Here is a 25,508-nt window from a genome sequence, read left to right as displayed (position 1 = left end):
TCATTGATTGAAATCTTTCTGTGAGGAGAAAAGCTCTTGCTGAAATGGAGACCAATGTCACTCCAATAAAGTTTATTGGCCATATGGGGAGTGTGTGTGTGTGGCAAAATGGACTTTTCTTTGTTCATATAGACACTGCTGCTAGAAGATGAAGCAGGAACAAACTTGCTGACTTGTCCTGGTTGCGGGGTTGGAACTACCGGTTAGGAGCCAGTCATCCAAGTATGGGAAGACTGAGTAGCCATGACATCTTGTCTGGACTGCCACCACAGGTAACACCTTCATGAATGCTCTGGGACCTGTTGCTAGTCAAAGTGAAGGACTCTGAACTGGTAGTGTTCCTGACCTACCAGGAAATGACGATTTTTTTCTGTGGGGAGGATGAATATCTACATGAAAACAAGGCATCCTTCATACTGAGAGTCGTGTGTATCACATTGCCTCCTGTTGGGAGGGGATTACTGATGCTAGTGTAACCATCCTGAATTTTGGCTTTCGAATAAAGATGTTCAGTTGTTGAAGGTCCTCATTGGGTCTCCACTCGTCACTTTTTGGGACTAAGACATATGGAATAGAACCCTCTCCCTTGATATTGAGATGGCACTTGTTCTATTGCCCTTCATTAGAGAAGGGACTGCCTTTTGCCAAAGAATTTCTTTGTGACAGTGGTCCATGGAGAGGGGCTGGGAAGAGGTTTGTGGGAGGAAGGGAGAAAAATTTGATGGAGTCAGCATAGTGCAAGCTGACCTTCGGCAATCGGAGGCACAAACTTATTTCTGCTATCTTGAGGAAACCTATTGATGAATTTAGGAGATGGAGTCCCAATTTAAATAACTGTACTTCACCAAGATGCTCTAGTAATTGGTGATTTGCATTTGAACACTAGATGTTTAATAATTTTTCTGCCCAAATAAATCTAGTTCCTGGGACTTCTTGCTTCAAGGTGTTGCTTTCTGCTGTCTTTGGCTACACCTTTTGTTAGGTGCTGCAACAACCAATGACCCAGGTGTGAGTGTAAAATTGCTAAAAGCCTTGGGAAAGAATTTGGTAGGAATGATCTGCTTATTTTGATGTTAGTACCAAAGAAGTGGGCACCTGCCAGAGCAACTTAGGTGGTGCTAAAAGCCCCTCAGTGATGGGCACTGCAAATCGTCCAGGTTCAGAGGTGTGAGGGATTTCCAGAAGCTTGTGTGATTTTTCTGAGACCAGTTCCACTGGATACTCCAGTCTGAGCCATCCTGCAAGTCCTGGAACATCTTGTAGTCATCTCTGGTTGTGGTATGGGTACCACAGCCTCATCGGCAGATGTCAATGCGATGGGTGCCAGGATTGGGTGGTCCTGCATCTGTAACTCCTCATCAGAACCATGACCAGTCTGCTTGGTTGGCAGGAATGGGCACTGAGTTGCCTTTAATAACCCCTTGTGAGGTGGTGGGTAAGGGGATCTAGCCCTGTACTGGGATGCTGCCACTAGTATTCTAACCTGATGAAGTGCCCATGTTGCCCATTAAGGGCAAGGATAGGCATATTGAGTGGATGGCCATGGGAGTGGATTCCAGAGGTAACATCCCTCTTTGAGGTCTTAATCTGGGGAATAAAAATCAGCCATCGATCCATTTGTGACGTGTATTAGCCAGAATATCCAGAGAATGAACTGGTGTCTCCTCCCTACTATCAGCAGAGCCTGGGGATGACAAGAGTCCTCCAGGAGATGAGAAACTGTTCCAGCTGGAAGGAACACCCTGTGTAAGAACAGCAGTCGGTGCTGGAAGAGGTGCCTTCACTACCAGTCATCAAGAGAAGTCCAGTACCAAACAGACCATGAGATCCTTTGACAGTGTGTAGTATTTTGATACACTTAGTTGGTGCTATTGTAGTCAGGTGAGTGGATGGCATCAGCAGCAGGATAGTCAGGATCAGAGATATCTATACCAGGAGCCTTGGGGCTGAGAGATTGGTTCCAGGTGACTTCTGTGATACCAAGAAAGGGGGTCGAGAGGCACAGGGACCAGTGCCTGATGAGTGTCAGAGGGACCATTCTGGTGCCTTGAGCTACCCTTTTTGAGGTGATTTGTGGCCTCTTGAGGAAGGATCTGATGGAGACCTACATCTCTTCCCTTTGTGGGACCGGTGCTCTTTTTTCCCCCCTGTTCTCTTCGGTTTTACCAGTTAATGAGGGATGAAGCTTTTGAAGTGGTTGTGTCATATTTGTGAGCAGAAGAGCTGGCAGGAGCACTTTTTGAAACTACGTGCTCAGGAATTTGAAGAGGAATATATCAACCTCTCCAACAGGAACATCTTCAGCTGAGTTTCCAGGTTCTTGGGGTTCTCTTAGAAAAAGATTTACAAGTGACACACCTGTCTGTTACGTGCCCCTCCTCCAGACACAATAAGCGTCTGGTGTGCCCATTATTAGGGGGCACTGCTGCCTTATATAAAAGGAAATTTTGAAATCTTGGAGATTTGGGCTCAGTCATAATGACTAGTTTTGGTATGGGCACAAATTCTCCGGGTATGTCTACACAGCAACTAGACAACTGCTGCTGGCCCCCAACTTGGGCTTGTGGGACTTGGGCTGCAGGGCTGTTTCATTGCAGTGTAGATGTTTGGGCTCAGGCTGGAGCCTGGGCTCTAGAACCTTGTGAAGTGGGAGGGTCCCAGAGTCCACACAGCAAGAAAACAGCTCCACAGCCCAAACCCTGTGAGCCCAAATTGGTGGGCACGGACTTGCTGCGGATGTCTAGTTTCTATGTAGACAAACCCCCAGTCAAAAACAAATAGGTTTTGTTTATGTCACAGATTAAGAGAAACGTTATAAAAACAATCTCTAAACACTGAGTAAGTACCTACCTATTTACAATTGTTTACAAAAGAATGGGTAGACTGCAGAGTGAGCAAAGAGTCTTGGATGCTTCAAGTTCTGACTCATAGCCATGGACGGTGAGAAGTGAGGGTGGCCGGGGTCTTCATGCCTTGGCTGGAAGCATGAAGACACTCAGGTGGAAGCATGGCCCCCAATGGACACTAATGGCCAAAAGAATCCAAACTTGAGTGCACTGGGTACATGCGCATCAACTGTGGAATATCTATGGAGAAACATTTGAAGAACACTATTTCCTGCAGATGCTGACTTTCTGTGGAGAGCTCCCAAGCACTGACCAGACCTAAGACTGCTTAGCTAGTGCAATTGGATATACTCACAGCCTGAGGTAATACAACCACAAGTCATTTATTACACACACACTGTTTATATTTCTCTTGCAAAAAAGCCTACAGTCTTTTCTGGTATTCTATCTGCCAAAAAGTCCAATTTTAAAACTAGGGCAGTGGATCAATTAACTTAGCACAAAGGCATGGTGTGCAGTCACATAGTATTCAAGCACAGAACATTCTGAGGCAGTATATAGCAGGAGCTACGGAACCAGCAGCCTTGCAGAGGTATGAGTCTATTCTCATTCTCGGGACAACTAGTGAATGTGGTCATTTATGCTTGTCAGTGTAGAAACAATCCATAGCAGAGGAAGGGAGGGAAATGATAAAAGAGGAACTATAAATAGCAATTAAAAATCTAGCACTGAATTGTTGCATGAGTTTAAGTAGGGTTACCATACGTCCGGATTTTCCCGGACATGTCCGGCTTTTGGGGGTTCAAATCCCCGTCCGGGGGGAAATCCCCAAAAGCCGGGCATGTCCGGGAAAATCGGGAGGGAGGGATGGAGGGCTCGGCCGGGGCCTCTTTGGCCGGGGCCGGTGCGGTGCCGGGCCGGGGTCGCGGGGCCGGGGGCATGGTGCCGGGCCGGGTGCGGGGCCGGGCGGGGAGCCGGGGGCGCGGTGCCGGGAGCCGGGCGGTGCGCCGGGCCGCGGTAGCGGGAGGGTGCGCCGGGCCGCGGGCCGGTCCGAGGTAGCGGGGGGTGCGCCGGGCTGCGGGGCCGGGCGGGGAGCCGGGCCGGGGCCAGCGGGGGGGTGCGCCGGGCCGCGGGGCCGGGCGGGGAGCCGGGGGCGCGGGGCCGGGCCGGGAGCCGGGCGGTGCGCCGGGCCGCGGGGCCGCGGGCCGGTCCGGGGTAGCGGGGCCGCGGGCCGGGCCGCGGGGCCGGGCGGGGAGCCGGGGGCGCGGGGCCTGGCGGGGAGCCGGGGGCGCGGGGCCGGGCGGGGAGCCGGGCGGGGGCCAGCGGGGGGGTGCGCCAGGCCGCGGGGCCGGGCGGGGAGCCGGTCCGGGGTAGCAGGGGGGTGCGCGGGGCCGCGGAGCCGGTCGGGGATGGGGGGGGGTGCGCCGGGCCGCCGGGGGCCGGCAGTGCTGGGCGGGCCGGGGGTGGTCGGCCGGGGCCGGCACCCCAGGGCCCGAGCCGACCCAGGCTGGAGCCGCGGGGGGCCAGCCTGGGCCGCGCCTCCTCCCCCCACACTCCCCCTTACCTGCTTCAGGCTTCCCGCGAATTAAATGTTCGCGGGAAGCAGGGGAGGGGGCGGAGACTTTGGGGAGGGGGCGGAGTTGGGGCGGGGCCGGGGGCGGGGCTGGGGGCAGGGCCGGGGGCCCCTGGAGTGTCCTCCATTTGGAGGCACAAAATATGGTAACCCTAGTTTAAGCGCTTTATGGTTGACATGCGCCATTCATGAAAAGAAAAGAATTTTCTACTGGGGGAATATATGAATCAAGCTCTCACAGTATGGAGTTGAGCTTGCTGACATCTACAGCCAGCATGCATCATACTCATGCTGTGATTGGTGGGAAATCTCAGCTCCCTGGAGATATACAGGGGTAAATAAAGTCAAAGATAAATCTCACTGGAACAGGGTCCAAAAACACAGCCTGGGACACTACAGGTTGTTATGGAATTACACTGAAACTGAGCATTCTGATGGTAAGCCATGTCTGACTTACTATATGGGTTTAAGAATTTTACTGCATAAGAATAAAAGAGACTCTTCCCACTTCCCTAGCACCGCACTTTTACAAGACTGGTGCATGTTAGATGTTGAGTTACCTTATATGCTCATCCATAGTTTGGACAAATCACCCAGAAGTGCATGGCTGTTAGTGTCATTGTCTGAGGAGATACCTATCCAGCCTTTCCTCATCCACATGCCTGAGTGAGGAATGTTTTCAAAGACCCATGATCTTATTGACCTGAGATTTTCTCATGTCTTCATAAGCTGAGAATTCACCCCACAACTTTGCATAGTATCATGAGAGGTATCTGGGCATCAAATGAGCATCCTGATATTATCAATTTCCACAGTAATAGGATATACATGAAAAAGGACCTCTTACCTGCACTCTGTGGGCTGACCTGCCTTAAACTAGGGCTCTGCATGACGGCACCTCTCACTGGATTCTGAGCTGGTGGTGCAGGAAGGGTAGTATAGACCACTTGGTGGTTAGCAGTGGCTCTCGGTATGGGGAGCCTAGCAGCACCCTGAGTCACTGGACGATGCGTTACATTCACTGTTGTCTGAGCTGGAAAAATAAAAAGGACCACAAATTGGAGTCAAAAGGATTAAACCTGAGATCCCCATTCCAGAATGCAGGCATCTTCGACAGCTGATCCACGTGAGCTGTGAAAAATAAAAGCAGTGTCTATGAAACGTTACATTCAGTGCATCTACTTTTAAGGGGTTAAGGAGGATATTGAGGAATGTGGTCTGAGCAAAACTGAAGTATGTGTGTTAAATTTCATATAATGTAGAAATGCCAAAATATACACATTTTAGATAAACAGAGAAGACAAATATTTAATATCCAAGAGGTACAGTTCATGGTTAAATAGTAAATTCTTACTTAACATGGTTCAAATGCACACAAAAAGCCACACACATTTTACTATTACTAAATCTCCTCTGCAAAAAACTAAATAGTATCTGAACTGTAAGGAATAATATAGAAAATCCTAGGTGGTGAGTGTGCTTCGGCATTATTAGTGAACAGTGGGCAACAGAGCAGATCTCATTAGAGAGCTCTCAGTGATTGGATAACATCAGGTCTAATTGGTCTTCAACAGTCACCTATCAGGGTGGGGGGGAAAGAAAGACCTATGTTTCCCTTATACCTTTTTAATTTTTGAAGTCATGCTGCTAACAAGGGAAAGTTCACCCTGGGATGGAGGGACTTCCACAGCAGCTTAGCTACCAGAGCTGCCCAAGAACTAGTGAGGTACTAGGGTGAATGGTTGATTGCAGTCCCTTCAGGAATTCAAACCCCACAGCTGGTGCAGATTCCCAGTGCCTGAACAACCCCCTCCCTTGGGCAGCTGGCACCTCAGTGGCCCCTCCAGCTCTCCTTGCTGGATATTTCTTGCAACATTGCTAATAATTTCTAGAAGGGTCTTATCCAGTGGACCATGTTTTTTTATTGGATTGTGAGGAGCAATTTTGTCCTGGCTGAGGGACAGACTAGATCATCCAATAGGACTTCTCTATCTATTCTATGATTCCCAGAAGGGCGCAGCTTATAGGACAATAGCTTATTCTGCCATCTAGCCCCTTCCAGACGGACTCATCCACCTTTCTCTGCTTAAAAAATTTCAATTTCTACAGCTTTGGAAGAACCCAAAGAGGTTAGGAAGGTCTGGCTGGCACTAAAAAGATGAAAAACCTGCTGAAAAACAGGGTCTGTACAGTCATCTCAAAAAGTTAACACCAAGAGACCAAACAGCACTGGGTTTTAGAAGCCACTCGCCACATTCACAGAACTATACAAAATGAAGTTACCTGTAGGTAGTACATGTATGGTGGTCTGGGAAGGCCCACTTGTTGGCACACCTGTCTGCTGCAGAGGAGTTGCCTGTAAAGGCTGCAGTGGGCGAGCCAAGGGCTGGGAGGATAGACCCATTCCAGACACGCCCGACTGATTCTGCTTCTTGGCATCTGCTTCAAAAACAGAATGAAATTGTAGACAATAGCAAATAGGGATTTGAAAAGGCCTGATGGGTCATCCAGTCCCTTCCCCTGCCACCTCCAAACCAATGTTGTCCTACAGCATACTTGCTAGTACGGTGGTTCTTCCACCTTTTCATTATACAAACCAACATATAAAAGATGCTCTAAAGGACCCATCTTCCATCAGCCTAATCGCTCTGTTTTTTTAAGTTTCATTCTGCTATGCTCAGGAAAGACTGGGCAGACCACTGTGATTCAGGGACCAAAGTTCATGAAACACTGTGCTAATGCCATATCTCTTCTAGTTTTAAATGGCTCAAGCAATAGGCCTTCAACTACTTCCTTTAAAGACTATTCCATGGACTAACAATGATTGTTAGGTCTTATTTTTTATGTTCAGCATAGGCACTGTTTTCCTTAATTTCATCCCTTTATTAATAGGAATAATGCTGCACATCTCCCTAAGTAATTCTTGTTCTATTTTGATGTTTGCACCTAATACTTGCAGACACGTATGTTCTCTCCCCAACTTACTCAGCACTTAACGGTATATCTACACTACATTGGCACAGCTATGGCTACAGGTCAGTGGCACTGACCTACAGCAGTCAGGGCACAACATTTTTCACAGTTGGGAATGACATAGGTAGGTCAATCTAATTTTTAAGTGTAGACCAGGCCTTGCTTTTGTTTTCTGTTTGTAAGTCAACTCCTCCAGCCCACAATTAATTCCTGTTGCTCTTCTCTGAATTCCATCAAATTTGCTTATCAGAATGATTTTTCTTGCACTGAGATGCTGCTTACTTTGCTCTACTGCAGTGACGGGGATCTGTGTATGCAGCCTTAGCAATGGCTTTTCTCTTCAACCAGCTTGTGAGAACTTGAAATAATTTTTCAAGTTAGGCTGAGAAATACTCTTAATGCTTTATTAAAAGCAAGATAAATCACATTTCTACATTCCTTTGTCCACAAGCAGGTTAACAAGGAAGTGGCAAGACATCTCTACCTAGATGCTTCAGATGCGGTAAAGGGAAAAAACACGGGGAAAACAAAAAACAGAATCGGTAGAGATAAAAAGCCACACAAACAAGCATACTGAGGAAAGCCTTGATGGGGCTCACTCAAAAGATCTGGGATGACACAAGTGCACTCCTAGCAGCCACTAATTCAGTTCAACAGCACACAGAGAATCCATCTGAAGATATTAAGTAGCAGAAAACAAAAATCAGTACTAGGTTCCTGGTAAAGTGCCAGTATTCACTGGTGATATGAAAGCAGAATATACTTTTGAAAACCACAGTGGGCTTCACTAACTCTATTAAAAGGCACTAAAAAGAGTTTGTTCCACACTTCAGGCTCGATGAAGACAACACAAAACCTCCCTTCTGGTGAAAAAGTTTCCACTGTTCACTCAGTGCAACTTTTAGGTCTTTATTAAATGGCTTCAATCATACTTGGCAGCTAATCTGACAGTAGGAAAACCCAAAAAAAACATTTGTCAAGCTGCATAGGTGTTCGAGGTCTTTTGTCACAAGATCGTCTGACTGTGGTTCACTCACTGTGACTAATCTTTAACCTTTAAAACTCTCAATATCAAATTTAAACCTTTAACAGCGCTGGGTTATGATCTACAAATCCAATTGACCTGAGGCATGTGAATCCTGGCAAGTTTACACCAGGGTCAAGCTGTCTGGAGTGGCTCACAAAGGTGGGTGCTAGCTTCAGGGCAGACTGTTACAAACCAGGGCAAAACCCCCAAATTGGTTGTGTGTTCTATAATTAAATTTCACCAACCAAGTATCAAGTGTGAGTTCCTCAAGCAGGATATCACAGCCTTAACATGGAGTCACAGACAGTCCCCTTGGGACTCCTGTCTATCTTGCCACCCAGGAGGGTCTGCCTTTTTGATAGATGGTCCTTTACACCAAAAATCACAACAATATTCAGGCTCCCAAATGACCAGTCACTTATCCCAGATCACACACCAAAGACAATGCTTGTAGCCAATCCTGTAACAAACTAAAGATTAATTAAGAAAACGAAACAGTTATTTAAAAGGTTAAAGCACGTAAACATACAAACACAAATGAGTTACAGTCTTAAGGTCCAAAAAGTAATAGAAACTGCTGCAATGTGCAAGCTTTGTATTTCCTTTAAGGCTAACTCTAGCTAAGCTAAGAAGCTTGGGGATCCCTTGCTTATGCTTAGAAATATTGTCCTCTCCAAATTCCAAGCAGCATAGCGATGACAATTTCTTTTTGACAGGGACTTTTATTCCCTTCCCCCAGAGTTCAAGCTGTGTTGGGACAAGCATTTGTGCACATCCCCTTCCTCATGAGTGTGGGGAAAACAATCAACAAAGTCTTTTGTCCACGGATGTTCCACAATGGGTTCTCTGGTGTCTATAGGCCTTCTTTTGTTGGCCAGGAGAGGTCACCCCTTGTGGTAAACTAGTATTTCACTTGGTAATGCTTCTCTCCTGACTGCTGGGATTTCCACTTTCATAGCAAACACTTTTCTAGTTACAGAGCAAACACTTAAATATTACCTTATAATATGGGATACAGATATGTGAAATTAGCGCATGCAGAAACTCACAAGCATTTCAAAAAGTTCAATACTAAACACATCTCTATAAATCTAATACTTATTTTAACAATACTAACAAACAGGTGAGAGACTGGTTTCCAGCTATGCATTTGTCAGTATTCAGTGAGGCCTACGGGCTTTGGCATGAGCTGGCACCTGGTCTAGCATCACACCCTTAAAGAAAAAGAAAAAAAATCACATTCTGGTCTTGACCCTGTAACACCATTAACAAATGGTTTTAAGTGTTCTGAGGCACGTATAAGTGAAATACCATTTCAGGACCGCAAGATCAAAATTTAATTAAGGAAAGGATTTGTTGCTTTCCTACAATCAAACTAGCCGCTCTGTTTCATTGAAGCCACTTGATAAAGACATAAAAAGTTACATAGCATGAACAGTAGAAGCATTTTCAAAATAGGAGAGGTTTCATCCTGTCTTTATTAACTAGGAGAGCTCTTGTGAATAATTCCTACCTTTATTATTTTGAGCCAGCAAATTCCCTTAATTCAAAAAGCCATTTGCCTCTCTCCAGAGAGTGCCAATTGTAATGTGTATACCTGTTCACTATGAAAATGATACAAATCTACCAACAGCTTTTATTTTCAGGGCAGTGAACAGCCATTCAGAGGTAATGAATTTGAATGACATGAATGCATTCAAATTAGTAACCTAGAGATGAAAGGCTTCAGATCCCTTTACTAAGAAGCAAAATCATTTTAAGATAGTCTTATCTAGCAAGAACAATTCCTGGAGGATATAATATTACTATGACCTAGTGCACTACTGGAATCACAGGATTTTTAAAAATTATTTTATTAAAAAAACCCACAACTCTTACAGATTTTTTCAGTCTCACTTCATTATAATTTGAAAAAAGATTTCCTGGGGTTACTGGATAGATTCATCTGGACAAAATTACACTGATTTGTAAAAATTGTAGCTGCAATATCAATCTACAAAAAATATCCCTTTCAATATTCAGGAAGAGCTGGGTGCAATAGAATTAAATTAACGTGTTTAAGAACAAAAATAGTTACTATGGACTGGAGTTAAAATATTAAATTTTAAATGGAAAAAAAATTACCCACAAACTGGTGGATTTTATGGCTGCAGTGCATTGAGTTAAATAAATAGTTTAAAACCATTTTTAAAGAAAAGGATCAAATTCAAAAACAACTGTTACAGAACTTTTCTGATCCCAGCACGTGTGTCAAATTGACTGAAGTAGAAAAATGTTTAGCCTTGGCATGACATAACGTAACTGAAGCAGAGTGTGCCGTATCCTAAAGCAGCCTCATGTATCACTGACAAAAAAATCGAGAGCTCAGTTCAAATTCCAGAATGTTCATGGTTGGAAATTATGTATGCAGTAGAAAAAAAAGCAGTTGATTTTCAGATACCAGTCTTAGCTAAGCAACACCAGCATTTAATTTGTTTTCCATGTATGAACTGATGCTGTTACACATGGAAGAGACTAACAGAGAATAAATATAAAAATGCAGAGAGGCCAGTCTCATAAGGCCATTTTTCTGAAAACAGTCACCTTTTAAAATGATTGGAGTTCCCCATAATCCCTTACTGCTGCCAGTTTCACTGCATTCTCTATTTGCAGCAGATGTCCCAACAGAGAACAAAAATGACTGGAAATTCAATTTCCATGTAAATTTTGTGAATGACTTACAGTCTATATTCAGGACATTTTGTGTGGGAACATGCTGTATTTTAATTGCAGTTCTTGGAGCACGTAAAGGCTCCATGAGGAAGATGAAGGACAAAGGGGGAAAAGGGGAAGAGGAGTAGAGAACTATGTTTGAAATCCACCTCACCATGCTATTTTAGTTCCAACACAAAATCTGGAGTGACTGACTAGCAGGCCTGTGCACTGAGAGTGAATGCTATCCAACATTATAACCTTTGTTTTTCAGCTGCACCAGCAGAGTTTTTAAAATCCACCTCTGGACTTTTAAAATATATTTTTAAACAAATTTCAACATCTGTGCTCTCATCAAATGTTATTCTTAGCAAGCTCAGGCCTGCCCAGTACTTGGATGAGAGGCCTTCAATGAAAATATACAGGTGCTGCAGGATGTGATACTGGGAATTTAGTGGGTGGCATTTTTCTCTCTAAGTCAGTACTGATCTAATGACCCAGCATGCAGAAGAGATACTGTGGGAAGATACGTGGGTTGGAGGTGCCAACTTTCAATCAAAACTGATTGACTGTTCAAGATGTATTCTTATACCAAGTAGAATTTGCTCCACGTTTACCAGGAACAGAAAGTCCAGTGAAACAAGTGTTTAGTAAAAGGAGCGTACACGCTGCTTGTCACAGGTGTTCTTTTGCTATGTTCAAAGTAAATAGTGATAACACCCGTTCCGTGTTTCCTGAGAAATTCATTTAGAACCCTGAGTTATTGGAAACAATCTTCCAATCCAAGAAATGTATATGTGTCACTCTTGACTCAGAATATCATTCTGACATATCACTAGGGTGACCAGACAGCAAATGTGAAAAATCGGGACAGGCGGTCAGGGGGTAATAGGTGCCTATATAAGAAAGCCCCAAAAATTGGGACTGTCCCTATAAAATTGGGACATCTGGTCACCCTACGTATCACTGAGGCCCAAGATCACAGGAAGCAATGTTAGTTGGGAGTGATATCATAGATGATTACCAGGAAATAAAATCTTGAAGGCCTAAAAATCAAACTTAGGAAGATAAATGTTCACTATAAGTTGATTTTAAAGATGAACTGAAACGGTTTCAAATATACATATGTCTTGTTTTAAATCACAGAGCTATGCAAGTTAGACATAAAAGAAACAACTAGGTCATAACTAGGCTAGTGGCTGGGGACTAGTGGCTGTTCAACTCCGTCCCCAATGCAAAATCCTAGGCAACTGAGCAGCCCTTTTTAGGGTAGCTCTGCTTACCCTTTTTAAGGGAAGGGGTTAGAAAAGGTGCCCTACACATTGCCTGCCCCATAACATCCAGCCAATAAAAAAGGAAAGACTCATTTTAGGAGCATAGAACGTCAGCATGCTTATGGACGGAGGCGATGCATGAAGGCCTGAGAAAAGAACAGCTCTTCTCTCCAAAGAACTCACCCGCTACAATACTGATTTTGCAGCACTGAGTGATACTAGACTGGCTGGAGAAGGTTCCATCAGTGAGCTAGGAGTGATTACACTTTCTTTTGGAAAGGACAAGCAGAGGATGAAGACAGAATCCATGGAGTTGGATTTGCAATAAGAACGCCTTTCCTGAAACAACTTCTTGACCTCCCTTTTGGGCTGAATGAACGGCTCATGAAACTTCAATTCCACCTGAAACCTTTACGGCATGTCACTGTCATCGGTTTATGTGCCTACGCTGACCAGCACAGAGGAATGCAAGGAGCAGTTCTACTCTGACGTGGACTTCATCCTCAGATTAACCCCTGCATGAGACATGCTCATCCTGCTGGGAGACTTCAACACTAGAGTTGGTAGAAACAGCAGTGAATGGAGAGGTGTGACAGGATGACATGGAGTGGGAAAGATGAACAGCAAAGGACTCCTCCTCTTGGGTAAAGGTGCAGACCATAATCTGCTCATCATTAACACCATCTTTAGGCAAAATGATAAAACAACATGGATGCATTCACGGTCTAAACAATGGCACCCAATCAACGATGTTATCACCCCCCAACGAGACATCTGCAATGTCAGAATTACCAGAGCCACACGTGGCGCAGGATGCTGGACAGACCACAGATCGGTAAGAGCAGTGCTCAACCTGCATATAGTCCCCTCACAGCGCAAGCGCCACAAGCTCAACAGAACAGCCTTCAACATAGCAAAGCTCAAGCACATAGACTATGAGGTGCAGTTTCAGCAGTCACTTGATAAGCTTTTTTCATGCCCTACAATCATGGCAACCCAACAGAAAAATGGAAGCAGTTCAAAGATGTGATTATTGACACAGCTAAAAAAGCGCTGGGGCCAAAGAAAAGGGTACCCCAGGACTGGTCTGACGAGAACAAGTAGGACATTTCCAAACTCCTAAGTGACAAGCAGAAAGCATTTGTTGAATGGCAGAATGAAATCTCAAATCTCAAAGAAAGATAGGTTTAATTACCTACAGAGCAACGCACAGTCTGAACTGAGGAGATTGCAGGATAAGTGGTGGGAGAGGAAAGCTGCAGAAGTTCAGCATTATGCAGATAAAACCAAGGCAAGGATGTTCTTTGACTCTCTCAAAAGCAGTCTACGGACCATCTAAATCTGGCATAGCTTCCCTGAAGTCGACAGATGGCATGACCCTCATCAATGACAAGGAGGGAATTGTACAGAGGGGCTGAATACTTCAATAGTCTACTCAATAGACCATCCACAGTTGTTTGGGGTGTCCTTGATTAATTACCCGAGAACCCTATCAGAGAGGATCTCGACCTCCCTCCATCAGTTAAAGAAGTCATGGCAAAGCTGACGGTGGGTACTACAGAGGCATTTCTCTCCTTGTACAGCAGGGAAAATACTAGCTGGCATTCCACTGAACAGACTCATTGCAAACACATCTGAGGAGAATCTGCTAGAAATGCAGTGTGGTTTCAGACCAGGTCCAGGAAAAATGTTTAGAGCAGAACATGGAACTATATGCAGTTTTCATCAATTTGACCAAAGCTTTTGATAGAGTCAACAGAGAGGGTCTATGGGCTATTGTACATAAACTGGGCTGCCCAAGAAGGTTCATACAAATCATCCGTCTGCTCCATGACCACATGACAGTGCAAGTGCTCTCTAATGGTGACTCTGACACATTTGAAATCTCAAATGGAATGAAGCAAGGCTGCGTACTTGCTCCAGTGCTGTTCAACTTGTTCTTTACTTGTGTTCTCAGCCATGCCAAAAGGGACTTGGATCAGGGGATATACATCTGCTATCAACTCAATGGCTCCCTCTTTGGACTTCGAAGACTCAATGCTAAGACCAAGATGCTGGAGAGGTTTCTCGTCGAGGCATTTTTTTGCAGATGACTGCGCCTTGATAGCTCATAGACATAATGACCTTCAGGTCATCGTTGACAGGTTTTCTGAAGCATCCCAGCTCTTTGGCCTCACCATCAGCCTCGGGAAGACAGAGGCCTTGTTCCAACCAGCACTTCATTCCAATACTCCAGCACCAGCCATCTTCATTCAAGGCACACAGCTGAAAAATGTGGATCAGTTCAAGTATTTGGGTAGCATTATCTTGATGATGGAGCTTCATCCTACAGCCTTCACAACTTAACACATCTTAGTGGAGAATAATAGGTACACCAAACATCTGCTCAGTATGGGAGACTTTCCTAGCAGAACACACATACTGTGTCAATTTTTTAAAGGTGATTGGCCCATCACAGGATGGACACAGATAGACGGCAGGAAGCTTTGAGTTTGCCATGTTAAGGAGCCCTGGACATGGGTGAATTTACACCAAGTCTAGCTGTCAATACTTGGTCCAGATGAGTAGATATGATCACAGCAATTGTAAGTCAAGTTCAGAAGAGTTCTGACCATTTTCAGTACAATTGTAGAAGGTTTAGCCAAAGCTAAGAACTAGTGAGAATTGCCAACCTTACTTTTCCTGCTCCAGAAAAAATTCACTTCCTTCCACATTCCTGATGAGCTGGAGGGAGATTCCTGTTGGAAAAGGGTGAGCCATCAGAAGGAACCTTTGCCTTCTCTAGGAGTGTAAGTGTTCAGTCAGAGGTTGTATAAAATGTTCTGTCAGGGGATTTGGTAGAAAGGAAGGGGAGACAGAAAACTACCACCAGAGAACAAAACACAAACCTGCACAACTGGAGAAAACTCACCAGAGCACCAAGAACCTACGTAAAATAATCTAATAATAATTCTGTAGACAAATCATAAAGGGCTAAAGACGGAGTCAGAGGATTCTCCGGACAGCTACAATAGACACTAAAGCCTTTGAAGGTATAAGTAATTTACGAACCAGAAGATAGTTTATAATTGGACTTGAAGACGTCACATTTTTCCTTTGAGTATCACTGAAATTCCTCCAGCAACCCCAATTAAGTGGGCTCTGACAGAATGACAAGATTATATTGCGAAGCTGAGTTGTTAGAGTGAAAGGAGCTGTGAAAAAAGTCCATCTTTTACTGGCAGAAAAGATCTGTTGGCACAGGTTGACACAGTAATGTGATCCACTTTAGGACAAATATCACATAAATCTCCATTTGTTCCCTCTGGCTCCTTTTACAATTTATTAATTTGACCGGGTAGCAACTTTGAATACAAACATTGTAAAATAAAGTTAACTAACTTCTCAACTGAAGACATTAAGATTAGATGACAGTGGTAAAAAGACCTGAGTGCCTATGTTATATCTGCAAAAAGAACAGGAGTACTTGTGGCACCTTAAAGATTAACAAATAAGGTGCCACAAGTACTCCTGTTCTTTTTGCGGATACAGACTAACACGGCTGCTACTCTGAAATATGTTATATCTTTCACTGATCCTAACATTGGTGATGAATTATACATATGAAGTCTTCTAATGTAGACACAGCCAACGAGCTGAAGTTGCATGACCTTCCTAGTTATGTTTCCTGTACTATCCTACCAGCTGAGTAGGGGAGGGAGCTGTTCTTGTCTTTCTGTAACATTACACTGCTATTTTAGTGAAGTAAAGGCTACTATATTGTTGCAAGACCTTCTACAAATGGGGAAGAAAAGTAATTCTGTGATCAGGTGAAGGCATCATGAGTATCTGTGTGGAACTTCTTCAGTACAGCACTAATACTACAGACTATCTTGAGGAACCTTTATTAGACTTTTCAGTGACTATATTTAAGGAAACAATGCAAAATACTGCAACTGTAAGGCTCAAATTAGTTAAAAGGTTAATTCTAACTTGCCTAAGTATCTGGTTTACAGTAGGTAGGAAGGTAAATGCAAAAACTTTAAATCCACTTATCAATTAGAAATTCCCATTGTTCCTTTGGAAAGCTGTGAAAATATAATTGTTTCTTTGGATCATTCTTCTCAAATTGGTAGGATGAAATACTAATGCTAGCCCAGTTTTCCTCACTGCTAAATGAATCTGACTTACCTTGGGAAGAGCCATCATCTTCATCATCCAGGGTGAGATCAATGACACCTCCTGAGTCACTGCCTGTGACCTTCCCACTCTGAAAGACAAAACTCCTGCATTTTGCAAAGGCAACTCCACGGAACATAGCAGATAAAGATGTGTTGACTGAAAACTGAGTAAAAAGGGGCTCAGAGCTGAAGCACGGTGATTGGAGAGGGACTGGTGATATTAGAGGAAGGAGGAAATTTGAGATAACATTCACAATGAGTGAGAAGGAGCTGAAAACAGAATGAATGGTATGTAACACCAATATTTTATAATTTTGTAAGATGTAATGGAGAGATCTTGTAGAGTACTGGTATTTTATAAATAAACAAACAAACAAATAAATTAATTATATAGCCACCTTCCATCCAAGAATCTCAGTGTTTTAAGCCAAGATACACAGCAGGCTGTGCTTTCCTCGGTCATTCTATGGAACATCAGTGTTGTTACAATGAAACAAAAGCAGCAGCAGAGTGGCTTTAACCATCAGAGAAATGCATTAACCAACTTGAAATAATCAGCCCATACTATATGCCCATTATGAACCTGACTTCATACTGAAAAAGTAAAGGCAAAAACCACTTGGGCATCTATACATTTACTGGGCATATCAACATTGACAATTAAAAATTTCCAATTGTGTCCACCCTTCTGAAGCCATTTTGTTAATGTAATGATAGTCATAGGTTATGTTGGAGTAACACATAGATGAAGCCATTTGGAAGCAATCTTTTATAGCTGATTAACAAAAGCAGCTTTTAAGTCTTCATGAGGGCTCAATGTTGTAACAAACTAAAACATTACCCACCAGATAGAGATTTTTCCTTAGCAGTAAACTGGGTTTCTGCAAAGAAGCATTCAATAAAATCTGAATCAATGTTCTTTCAGCTGTTCAGAGTTCCTAGTCAGTCTACCCTCCATCCATGCACTTTCTTGAGATGATAGGAAAGAGATGAGGGGGGGGGAGGGAAGAATGTATATTTTGGGGTCTCTGCACACATTCTCTGGAGAAAGAATCCATGATGTGAACTCCTGGTTTCTTAAGCCTGCTGCAAAATTTGGGAACTTTCTTGTTGGTGTGGGTGGTGAACAGATGTATTGCTAGAGTCCACTACTGGGTGCAGATTCAGCAACCTTAGTGATTCCCAAACTCCCTGGGATAAACAAATGGGCTGAAAGTAAATGTAACAATTGATCCCAGGGACGAATAAATGTGAAGAAATGGTATAGAATAGGGTCTCATCCATGGGCCAGTTCTAATGCCAGTATCCGTCCTAGAAAATGAAAGATGGGCAGGGCTGTCAAATGACAGTGGATCTGAAGAGCCATGACATTAGAAGCTACCTCTATGAATTCTCAATTGGGCAAACCATCCCTTCCACTGAGAGGGAAAGGATGGTGTCAGAGCAGTTTTCCTGTGTATTATTAATCACAAGTGATGAGTCACTAAACATTGGGACATTTGAATCTAGAATGGCTGATATTGATGATCTCTTCAGTAAGTCATCCAAACAGAGAAATCACTTGGATTTTGCTGTCCCTGATGGCTGCTGTTGCCAGTGCTAAAGATCATTATGAATATCCTACATGAGGCAAGACCAGAGTTGAGAAAAAGGCTCTGTTTGAGGGCAAAATGAGAACTGATGGGATTCTAGATTTGGTATGATTCTTTTCAATTTGACACAAGAAATTCTCTTGCTCTGTAACAACTATGCTAAACAGACTAGTTTCCATGTTGAATTTTCTATACTGGATGAATTGATTAGGCAAGTTCAGATCTTACACAAGGCAATTTCCCTCTGATTGCATGGTTAGTACTAAGCAGACAAAAGATTTCCTTTTTCATCCTGAAGAAATGGGTAGGTGGCTTTGTCTAGAAGATAATGTATGATTTCTGTTATAGCTTTTTTTTTCTGGGAAGAAGAAAAAAAAGAAGAGACTCAGTGAGGAGTAGGAGAAGGAAGAAAAATCTAATACTTAACCATTTTTTAGTTTTCAGACTCAGTCTGAAGTGATTTCCTTCCACTCCTTCTGCCACCAGGAAATACAGATTCCTTAGAGGAACCTCCAGAGGGAGGAGAGAAACTAACTTACAAGCAGTCTTGGAGGCCTGCCTAACTTGTGTCAGTCAGTTAACAGGGCTGCAAGTTCTATTAGCTTGGAAGTTGACTTTGAAAAAGCTGAAAGGTCAGAAACTGTAAAAATAATCTAGCTGGGGACTCACAAAAGGACAAGCAAGTCCTAAATGAATTAGCCAATGAAGTCTCAGGTTTTTTTGGCTTGTAAGAAGGGAACAATGTCTTAGGATCAGCCACATCTTCTTCCAAGGTCTTGTACAGGCAATCTCCCCAAAAGGAAAGGCCTGTACCGTGGAGTGTAGATGCAAGACTGCTTGTCCTTAACCAGAACTAGTGAACTCAATGGTGCCTGCCATCACCAGGGCCTTAACTAAGGCTAGGTCTACACTACCCGCCTGAATCGGCGGGTAGAAATCGACCTCTCGGGGATCGATTTATCGCGTCCCATCCCCAAATCGACGCTCTTACTCCACCAGCGGAGGTGGGAATAAGTGCCGTCGACGGGAAGCCGCAGAGGTCGATTTTGTCGCCGTCCCTACAGCAGGGTAAGTCGTCTGTGATACGTCGAATTCAGCTACGCTATTCGCGTAGCTGAATTTGCGTATCTTAAATCGACCCCCCGTCTCTGTGTAGACAAACCTTGAGTCTTTCAAGAAGCACATACAAATTAGTTGGCAAGTAGAATGAGGTCTATCTTAACTTCCTACAAATGTGGCATTGAACTCCCATGTTCTTGCAGAGCTCTTGAATTTAGAGAAGAGAGCACAGAGTAACAGGAAGCCCTGGCAATCAGACATTTAAGTATCAATTCATACTGTTTTCTTAAGATGGATTGAAATGTTCTGTCCCCAGGGTCCAAGGGAGAAATATTAACCTCTAATGGAAAAGAGGGTATTTTTCACAGATTGAGTGGCTGCCTAGCCACTCCTTGGAAAAAGTGGCCACTTGTTCCCAGTGTTGGAGAGGGTGAGGGAGACTGTAGAGCTTGCCATGGAACTATGGGCTAGAGGACATAAGAACTCTGGTTACATCAAACCTCTGCCTATCACAATCAAGTTACATAAATTCATAGATTCCAAGGCTGGAAAGGACCACTGTGATCATCTAGTCTGACCTTCTGTATATCAGAGGCCATCAAATTTTCCCAAAATAACTCCCAGAGCATATCTAAGGAATCTAAGTTCTTGGGGAAGGGAAGATCTTATCTGAGTTTCCCGAGGGAAGTATTTCTTACTACCTGTTCCCTACTATTTGAAAATCCAGGTCCTCCCCTTTCAACTGAAGGCTATGCTTTGACAAGGGGCTGCGAGGAATATCCTCTGCTACTCCTTCTGTAAGTAGAGTGGGAGAGGAATCAGCTCATTGTGATCAGTGGCATGTCACAGCCACAGTGTAGGCTTTTTGCCTGTTGGCTGGCTGAATGCTCCACCAGAAGCCAAAAGCAGCTGCCCGAAACGGAATCTGACATGAACAGAGTAAAGAACATGAGATAGTGCGTAGAGGTAATGGAGTTGGGGTGAGGAGAAAAGCACTGCTGGAACCTGGTGATTAGTCCTCATTCTGCCTAGCAAATCTGAACAACAGAAGGAAATCCACGGTCCAGTCTGCCAAGTGAACAGGAGCAGAAACAAAATGCTTTATTTTTTTTTTAAAGGCATATGATTCTAGAGATCAATCTGTACCCAAGAACATGCAATAGATTTGCTAGTTTCTATCCCCTCTCAGAACCAGGCTCTCACTTTTCAGCTGCAACATAAAGGTTGCCCAAACTCAGTGGAAGTTTAGTCATCTGTAACAGTAGGGGAATGAAATCGATAGCTGCCTTAAGGGTGGACAGCAAAGCTTTTTAAATTTTCCTAGCCGCCTCTATATGTTAACGTATATACTTTTAAAAAACCCAACTTGCTTCTGTCTTTCATTTCTTCTAGAAGTTTGCCCTTTGTAGCCTGTGTAACTCTGTTTTATGAAATGATGACATCACAAACCCTATGGGCATGTTAACCATGGACTAATCTGAGCTCCTCCTAATGTAAGTCAATAGGTCAATAATGTGCCATCGCTGGTAATTAGCAACAATGGTCAATGATGGGATATTAAAAGTTACTACAGAGAACTTTTTCCAGAGGGTATGGCTAGAGAATCTTGCCCGCATGCTCGGGGTTCAGCTGATCGCCATATTTGGGGTCGGGAAGAAATTTTCCTCCAGGGTAGATTGGCAGAGGCCCTGGAGGTTTTTCGCCTTCCTCCGCAGCATGGGGCAGGGGTCTCTTGCTGGAGGATTCTCAGCAATTTGAAGTCTTTAAATCATGATTTGGGGACTTCAACAGCTGAGTCAAGGGAGAGAATTCTTCCAGGAGTGGGTGGGTCAGCTTTTGTGGCCCACATCATGTGGGAGGTCAGACTAGATGATCAGAATGGTCCCTTCTGACCTTAGAGTCTATGAGTAAGAGTCTTTTCTCCTCCCACATGCTAGAAGGCAGCAATATAACAATTTTAACCTAAACAATTAACTTTCATCAAGACACTGTAGGAATGTTTAAGTGACAGATGCAACAGAGAGGGGAATCTTACTTACATGTGCTTGGCACACAGAGCAGTGCTGTCAGAAAATAAAGCTTAAGTCCCTCTTGGGTTTTTATGATGAGGGGTTTATGGTCACTATTTCTGAATTTTAAAAATCATTAAAATAAGGACTTTGACACAGATAAACAAAACAGATACAGATGGCCATGGATCATTGAGTCTCTCAGGCAAAAAAATGAACAAAAACTTTTAAAAACCTTGAAGGTCATTTTAAAACAGAAACTGGTCACAAGACTCTGCTAGATCCTCTCTCTTGAATCCTACTGTAAAAGTAGCACTGATGTTTATAAACCTTAATACCAAAAAAGCAGAAATTAACTACTAAAAATTCCATTTGCTACAATATTCTTTAATGTTCTCTTCATTTGGCATATTTTTGACATTTGTTTTTGTATGGTCAATCTGGTAATTCTGCATCATGAGAATTTTGTATGTTTAACTTCTAGTGGTCATATTTTATATTTATTTATGCAATAGTGCCCCTTCTGTAGAGGGTGAATAATAAAGAAAAATTAAGTTAATTTTCTTTGTGGTTGTTTTCATACTAACACCATTAAAAGCTTATGCCAGAGTTTCTTTCTAAAAGGAATCCTTTCCCAGTAATTTATAAGTTTAACTGTAAAAAAGAACTCTGTTCTGAAACTTAATGTCAAAGGTCACACATCTTGAATATTAATACTTTTAAAAAACAATTACGGGATTGCAATAAGAAATTAATTTATGGTTTCTGTATTGTTTATAAGCTATCTTTTTATGCTCCTATTAATGTGTTCATATTTGTTTTTCAAATTGGTCTGGTGAATTTCACTTTCCAAATAAGCCATTTCATGGCAAAGTGACGCTTTCCAGACTAGCAGATTTCACTTTGAAGTCTGCTGTGCAGCCAGCCCAACAAGATTAACAATACAGATTGGAAGGCACAAGAGGAGTGTCAGTAAACAAGAGAGAGAGGACAGAAGAGACAGGGAAGAGTGAAGGGTGAGGGAAGAATAAACAGGCAACAGATGGGTAAGAGGAGGAAAGTAAAGGAGGAAGAAAAACCAATGAGAGGGGAAAAAGAGGCAATAGATCAGAACCGGGTGCAGCCACCTCCACCAATCCTGGAAGCAATATGCAAGTGCTTCACAACGCCACTTCACGTCTCATTTAGTGTGGTTTATTCTATCTGAAATACATGGCCAGTGGGGAGGAACCAAGTGGCCATTAGGCACTGCTTTATCTCTGCTCCAAGTTTCTCCTAAAAAAACCTCATTTCTTAAGCAGTGAAAAGGTAATCAAGACTCCAGTGCCTTCTTATATCTGTAAGGTAGTATGCACACCTACAACACTGTAAAAATAATCTCTACCACTGCTCTTCTGCTCAATTTGCTTGCTGTGCATAGCAAGCAGATCAAACTGGGTGAGGGAGAAGAGTGTATTGGCAATAAGCAGCTCTTCCACACTACTAGCAAGTTCAGGGATGTGAAAGAGGAAAGACATGGGTAGGAGGGAAAGCAAAGCAGGTGACAAAGTATAAATCTCCTTCAAACCAGTGACAGACTGTGCAATTCTACTTTTGTGGGGTTTAATTCAAATCCTAATTTAAAAAATAGTTTGAACATCTATTTACTGCAGTGTTTAGAAAACTACACAATGAAAACCATGTATAAAATGTATTTGAATTTGAGGGGGGGGGTAGGAGGTGTTTATATTTAAACTTGGCATTCCTGAGTCTTCTACAGGGTGCAGCCATCTTACTGACAAGTGATCTGGCACACTGGCTGTGACTAAGTCTGTATGAAAGCCAGCTGGAAATATGTTTGTCTTTTATCATGACACTCTATACAGGTAATTGTAATGAAATAATACTAATTTCAAATGTCAACTAATAGGAATAACTCAAGAGGTCTAGACGCCAAATTTCACACACCTTCAGATATAATGTGATAATTTATCATCTGCTTCCCCCAATTCTACCTCAGCAATTCTTTCTAAAAAGAAAGAACTGCATCACTGCATAATCTGACAAGCAGTTGCACTGACCAGTGAGACAGGCCTTAGAAGGTGTGTGTCAGGAGCAAAGCAGGGATAAAGCACTTTTCTGTGCCTGTAGGAATAAGGAGATATAAGTGAAGCCTTCCTATAACCGGCACAACACAAATTCTCACAGAAGACAAAGAAATATACCTACCACACAATCTAAGAATGAACGACTCTTGATGAAAGTAAAATGGCTGAAACCAAAGTATTTGCTTTGACCAACTAGTTAAAGTCTATAGTACTAGTAAATGGGGTCACCATAATATGTAACTGCAAGAAGATGCCTTCATTTGGGAGGATGTCACCATGTAGATTTGTAATAAAATCTAGATGCACACTATTAATAGTTCAAAAATGGGTAAAAGTTCTCTGAAAGCATGTAACTATGTCCAAGTAGTTGTCCCACAACATAATGAAAAGCAGCCTCTGATGCTTTGTGGTAATGACATGGTGCTTTACTGATTCTGAAGTCATTCCTCCTCTCACTACTTGGAGTTTGGAGACATTGGGGTGAGTTAGCACACTGAATTCCACAGCTAAAACTTTTCACAGACTTGAAACATTTTGTTTTTCATGCTCCCTGTAAAGCACACTGCAGAGAAAGATACAACCTCTGAGCTTGGCACCAGAAAGCCTTTCAGACTACCTCTGCCATGTACAAGGCGGATACCAGTTTACATTTTAACAAGCAGCAATACCATTTTTATGAGAAATCTTAAAATACAGGGAATGAGATAGGAGAAATTTAAGACCAAAAAAAGGTTAAGGAGGCTAATGGTCTGATCAAGACAGCTATAATTCTGAGAATCAGCTTAAAGAGAAGTAGTGGCGGGCATATCAGGCAATATACATCAATTAACATAACACTAATGAATGGAACTCTGGGAAAGGAACCTTTTGGGTACTGCAGCTAAACATAGAAATATATGTGTAGACTTTTCTTTATCACTGTAAAACCTTGATTTTTATTGCATGGAAAACATTTTGGAGAAAGTTAACAGGTATTTTCCCCTATTTTATTTATAAAGCAGACACTATATATAATTGTAAGAGCTGTTTTGGTATTATATAACGCCATGGTTCAGATGATCACATCGAAATAACAATGCATGGTTATTTACATAATGCCACCTGCTTTATATAAAGAAACATTTAATAAAAAAAAAAGAGAGAGAAAAGAAAAACTTTAAAAAACTCAAAATGCAAAACTGAAAATTCATTCCAGCCTAGTAAATATACAGATTCTGAAGGTTATCTCTGGCAGGTCCACAGAATACAGACCATTTTTTATTAATATTAAAACAGTTTCTATAGTAACAAAATAGAAAAAAATAAATCCAGAGTGCTCTAAAACAGACAAAACTGTGCAGCATCACATTACTATCATACAAGACGCACCAAGGCGTTATAGAATAGCAAAATCACACTTAAACTTTGAGGGGGGAGTTAAAACTGGGAGTACTCTGCTTATTTAGGGTGTTTTGGGGCCTGGCACTGTCTTTTTTCATCTGGGTATGAAACTACAAATTTTGACCACACACATGCACACACTAAGAATTGGTTGGAAAGTAACAAGTTCAGCATTTTTCAACATATTTTAGCCCCACAGATTACTTCAGAATCAGATGTATACGGCCACTTAATAGTTATGAGCTCCAAAGCAATTATGCTCTTTCCTTCCTACAAAGTGTATTAAATATTCCAGCCTTGCAAAACTGTCAAGAAAATTTACCAACCCAGGTACCATATCTATGACAGTAATGAAAAAGCTAAGTTTACTCGCCTTTTACTCCAAGCAAGTAGAGTTTTACATGGCTGACATATTCATTTTAACATTGTGTGGGTGCACGCACAAAGTGCAAGTACTGCCAACAGACATTTTCTGTAGTATCTTTGGAATGGGACCGTAGTGTTCCCCTCACCCCCATTCAGAACTGCTCATTACTTTCTTCAAAACAAGAACAAAGCAATTTTGAACAAAAAAAGGGACCAGCAGAGTAACCAGTTTTAATATACTCCTATTTATCATATACCCTTTCATTTCTTTACTCAAATAATGTAAACTGGCTCTATTTCCACAGGGATTTTTAATTAAGCCTCATCTATTTTCCCATAAATATAAAAATTATTAGTGGATAAAGTTAGGATCCTTAGCACAGCCAATTCTAATTGTAACAGCAAAATCTTAAGGAATAAGCAACTGAGATACCACTTCATGCATTTCTCACTCTGTTGCTGTGGCTTTTC

General features: G+C 42.6%; 1 protein-coding gene across 6 annotated transcripts in view; it reads right to left on the bottom strand.

Annotated features, from left to right (window-relative positions):
* ATF7IP (activating transcription factor 7 interacting protein) overlaps positions 1-25,508 on the bottom strand; it is a 166,436-nt gene that overhangs the window by 13,758 nt on the left and 127,170 nt on the right. For 4 of the 6 annotated variants that reach the window (XM_065562378.1, XM_005308902.5, XM_065562360.1 and 1 more), the window contains 3 exons: positions 16,555-16,633; positions 6,703-6,858; positions 5,267-5,452 (listed from right to left, as the gene is read on the bottom strand). In XM_065562378.1, coding sequence (XP_065418450.1) covers positions 5,267-5,452; positions 6,703-6,858; positions 16,555-16,633 — 421 coding nt within the window. Of the gene's footprint in view, positions 1-5,266; positions 5,453-6,702; positions 6,862-16,554; positions 16,634-25,508 lie in introns of all 6 variants that reach the window. The other 2 variants (XM_008174177.4, XM_065562354.1) reach the window with 1 other exon arrangement.

Source organism: Chrysemys picta, chromosome 1 (genome assembly GCF_011386835.1).
Source record: "Chrysemys picta bellii isolate R12L10 chromosome 1, ASM1138683v2, whole genome shotgun sequence".
Lineage (NCBI taxonomy): Eukaryota > Metazoa > Chordata > Testudines > Emydidae > Chrysemys > Chrysemys picta.
This window is presented reverse-complemented; position numbering and strand designations above follow the sequence as displayed.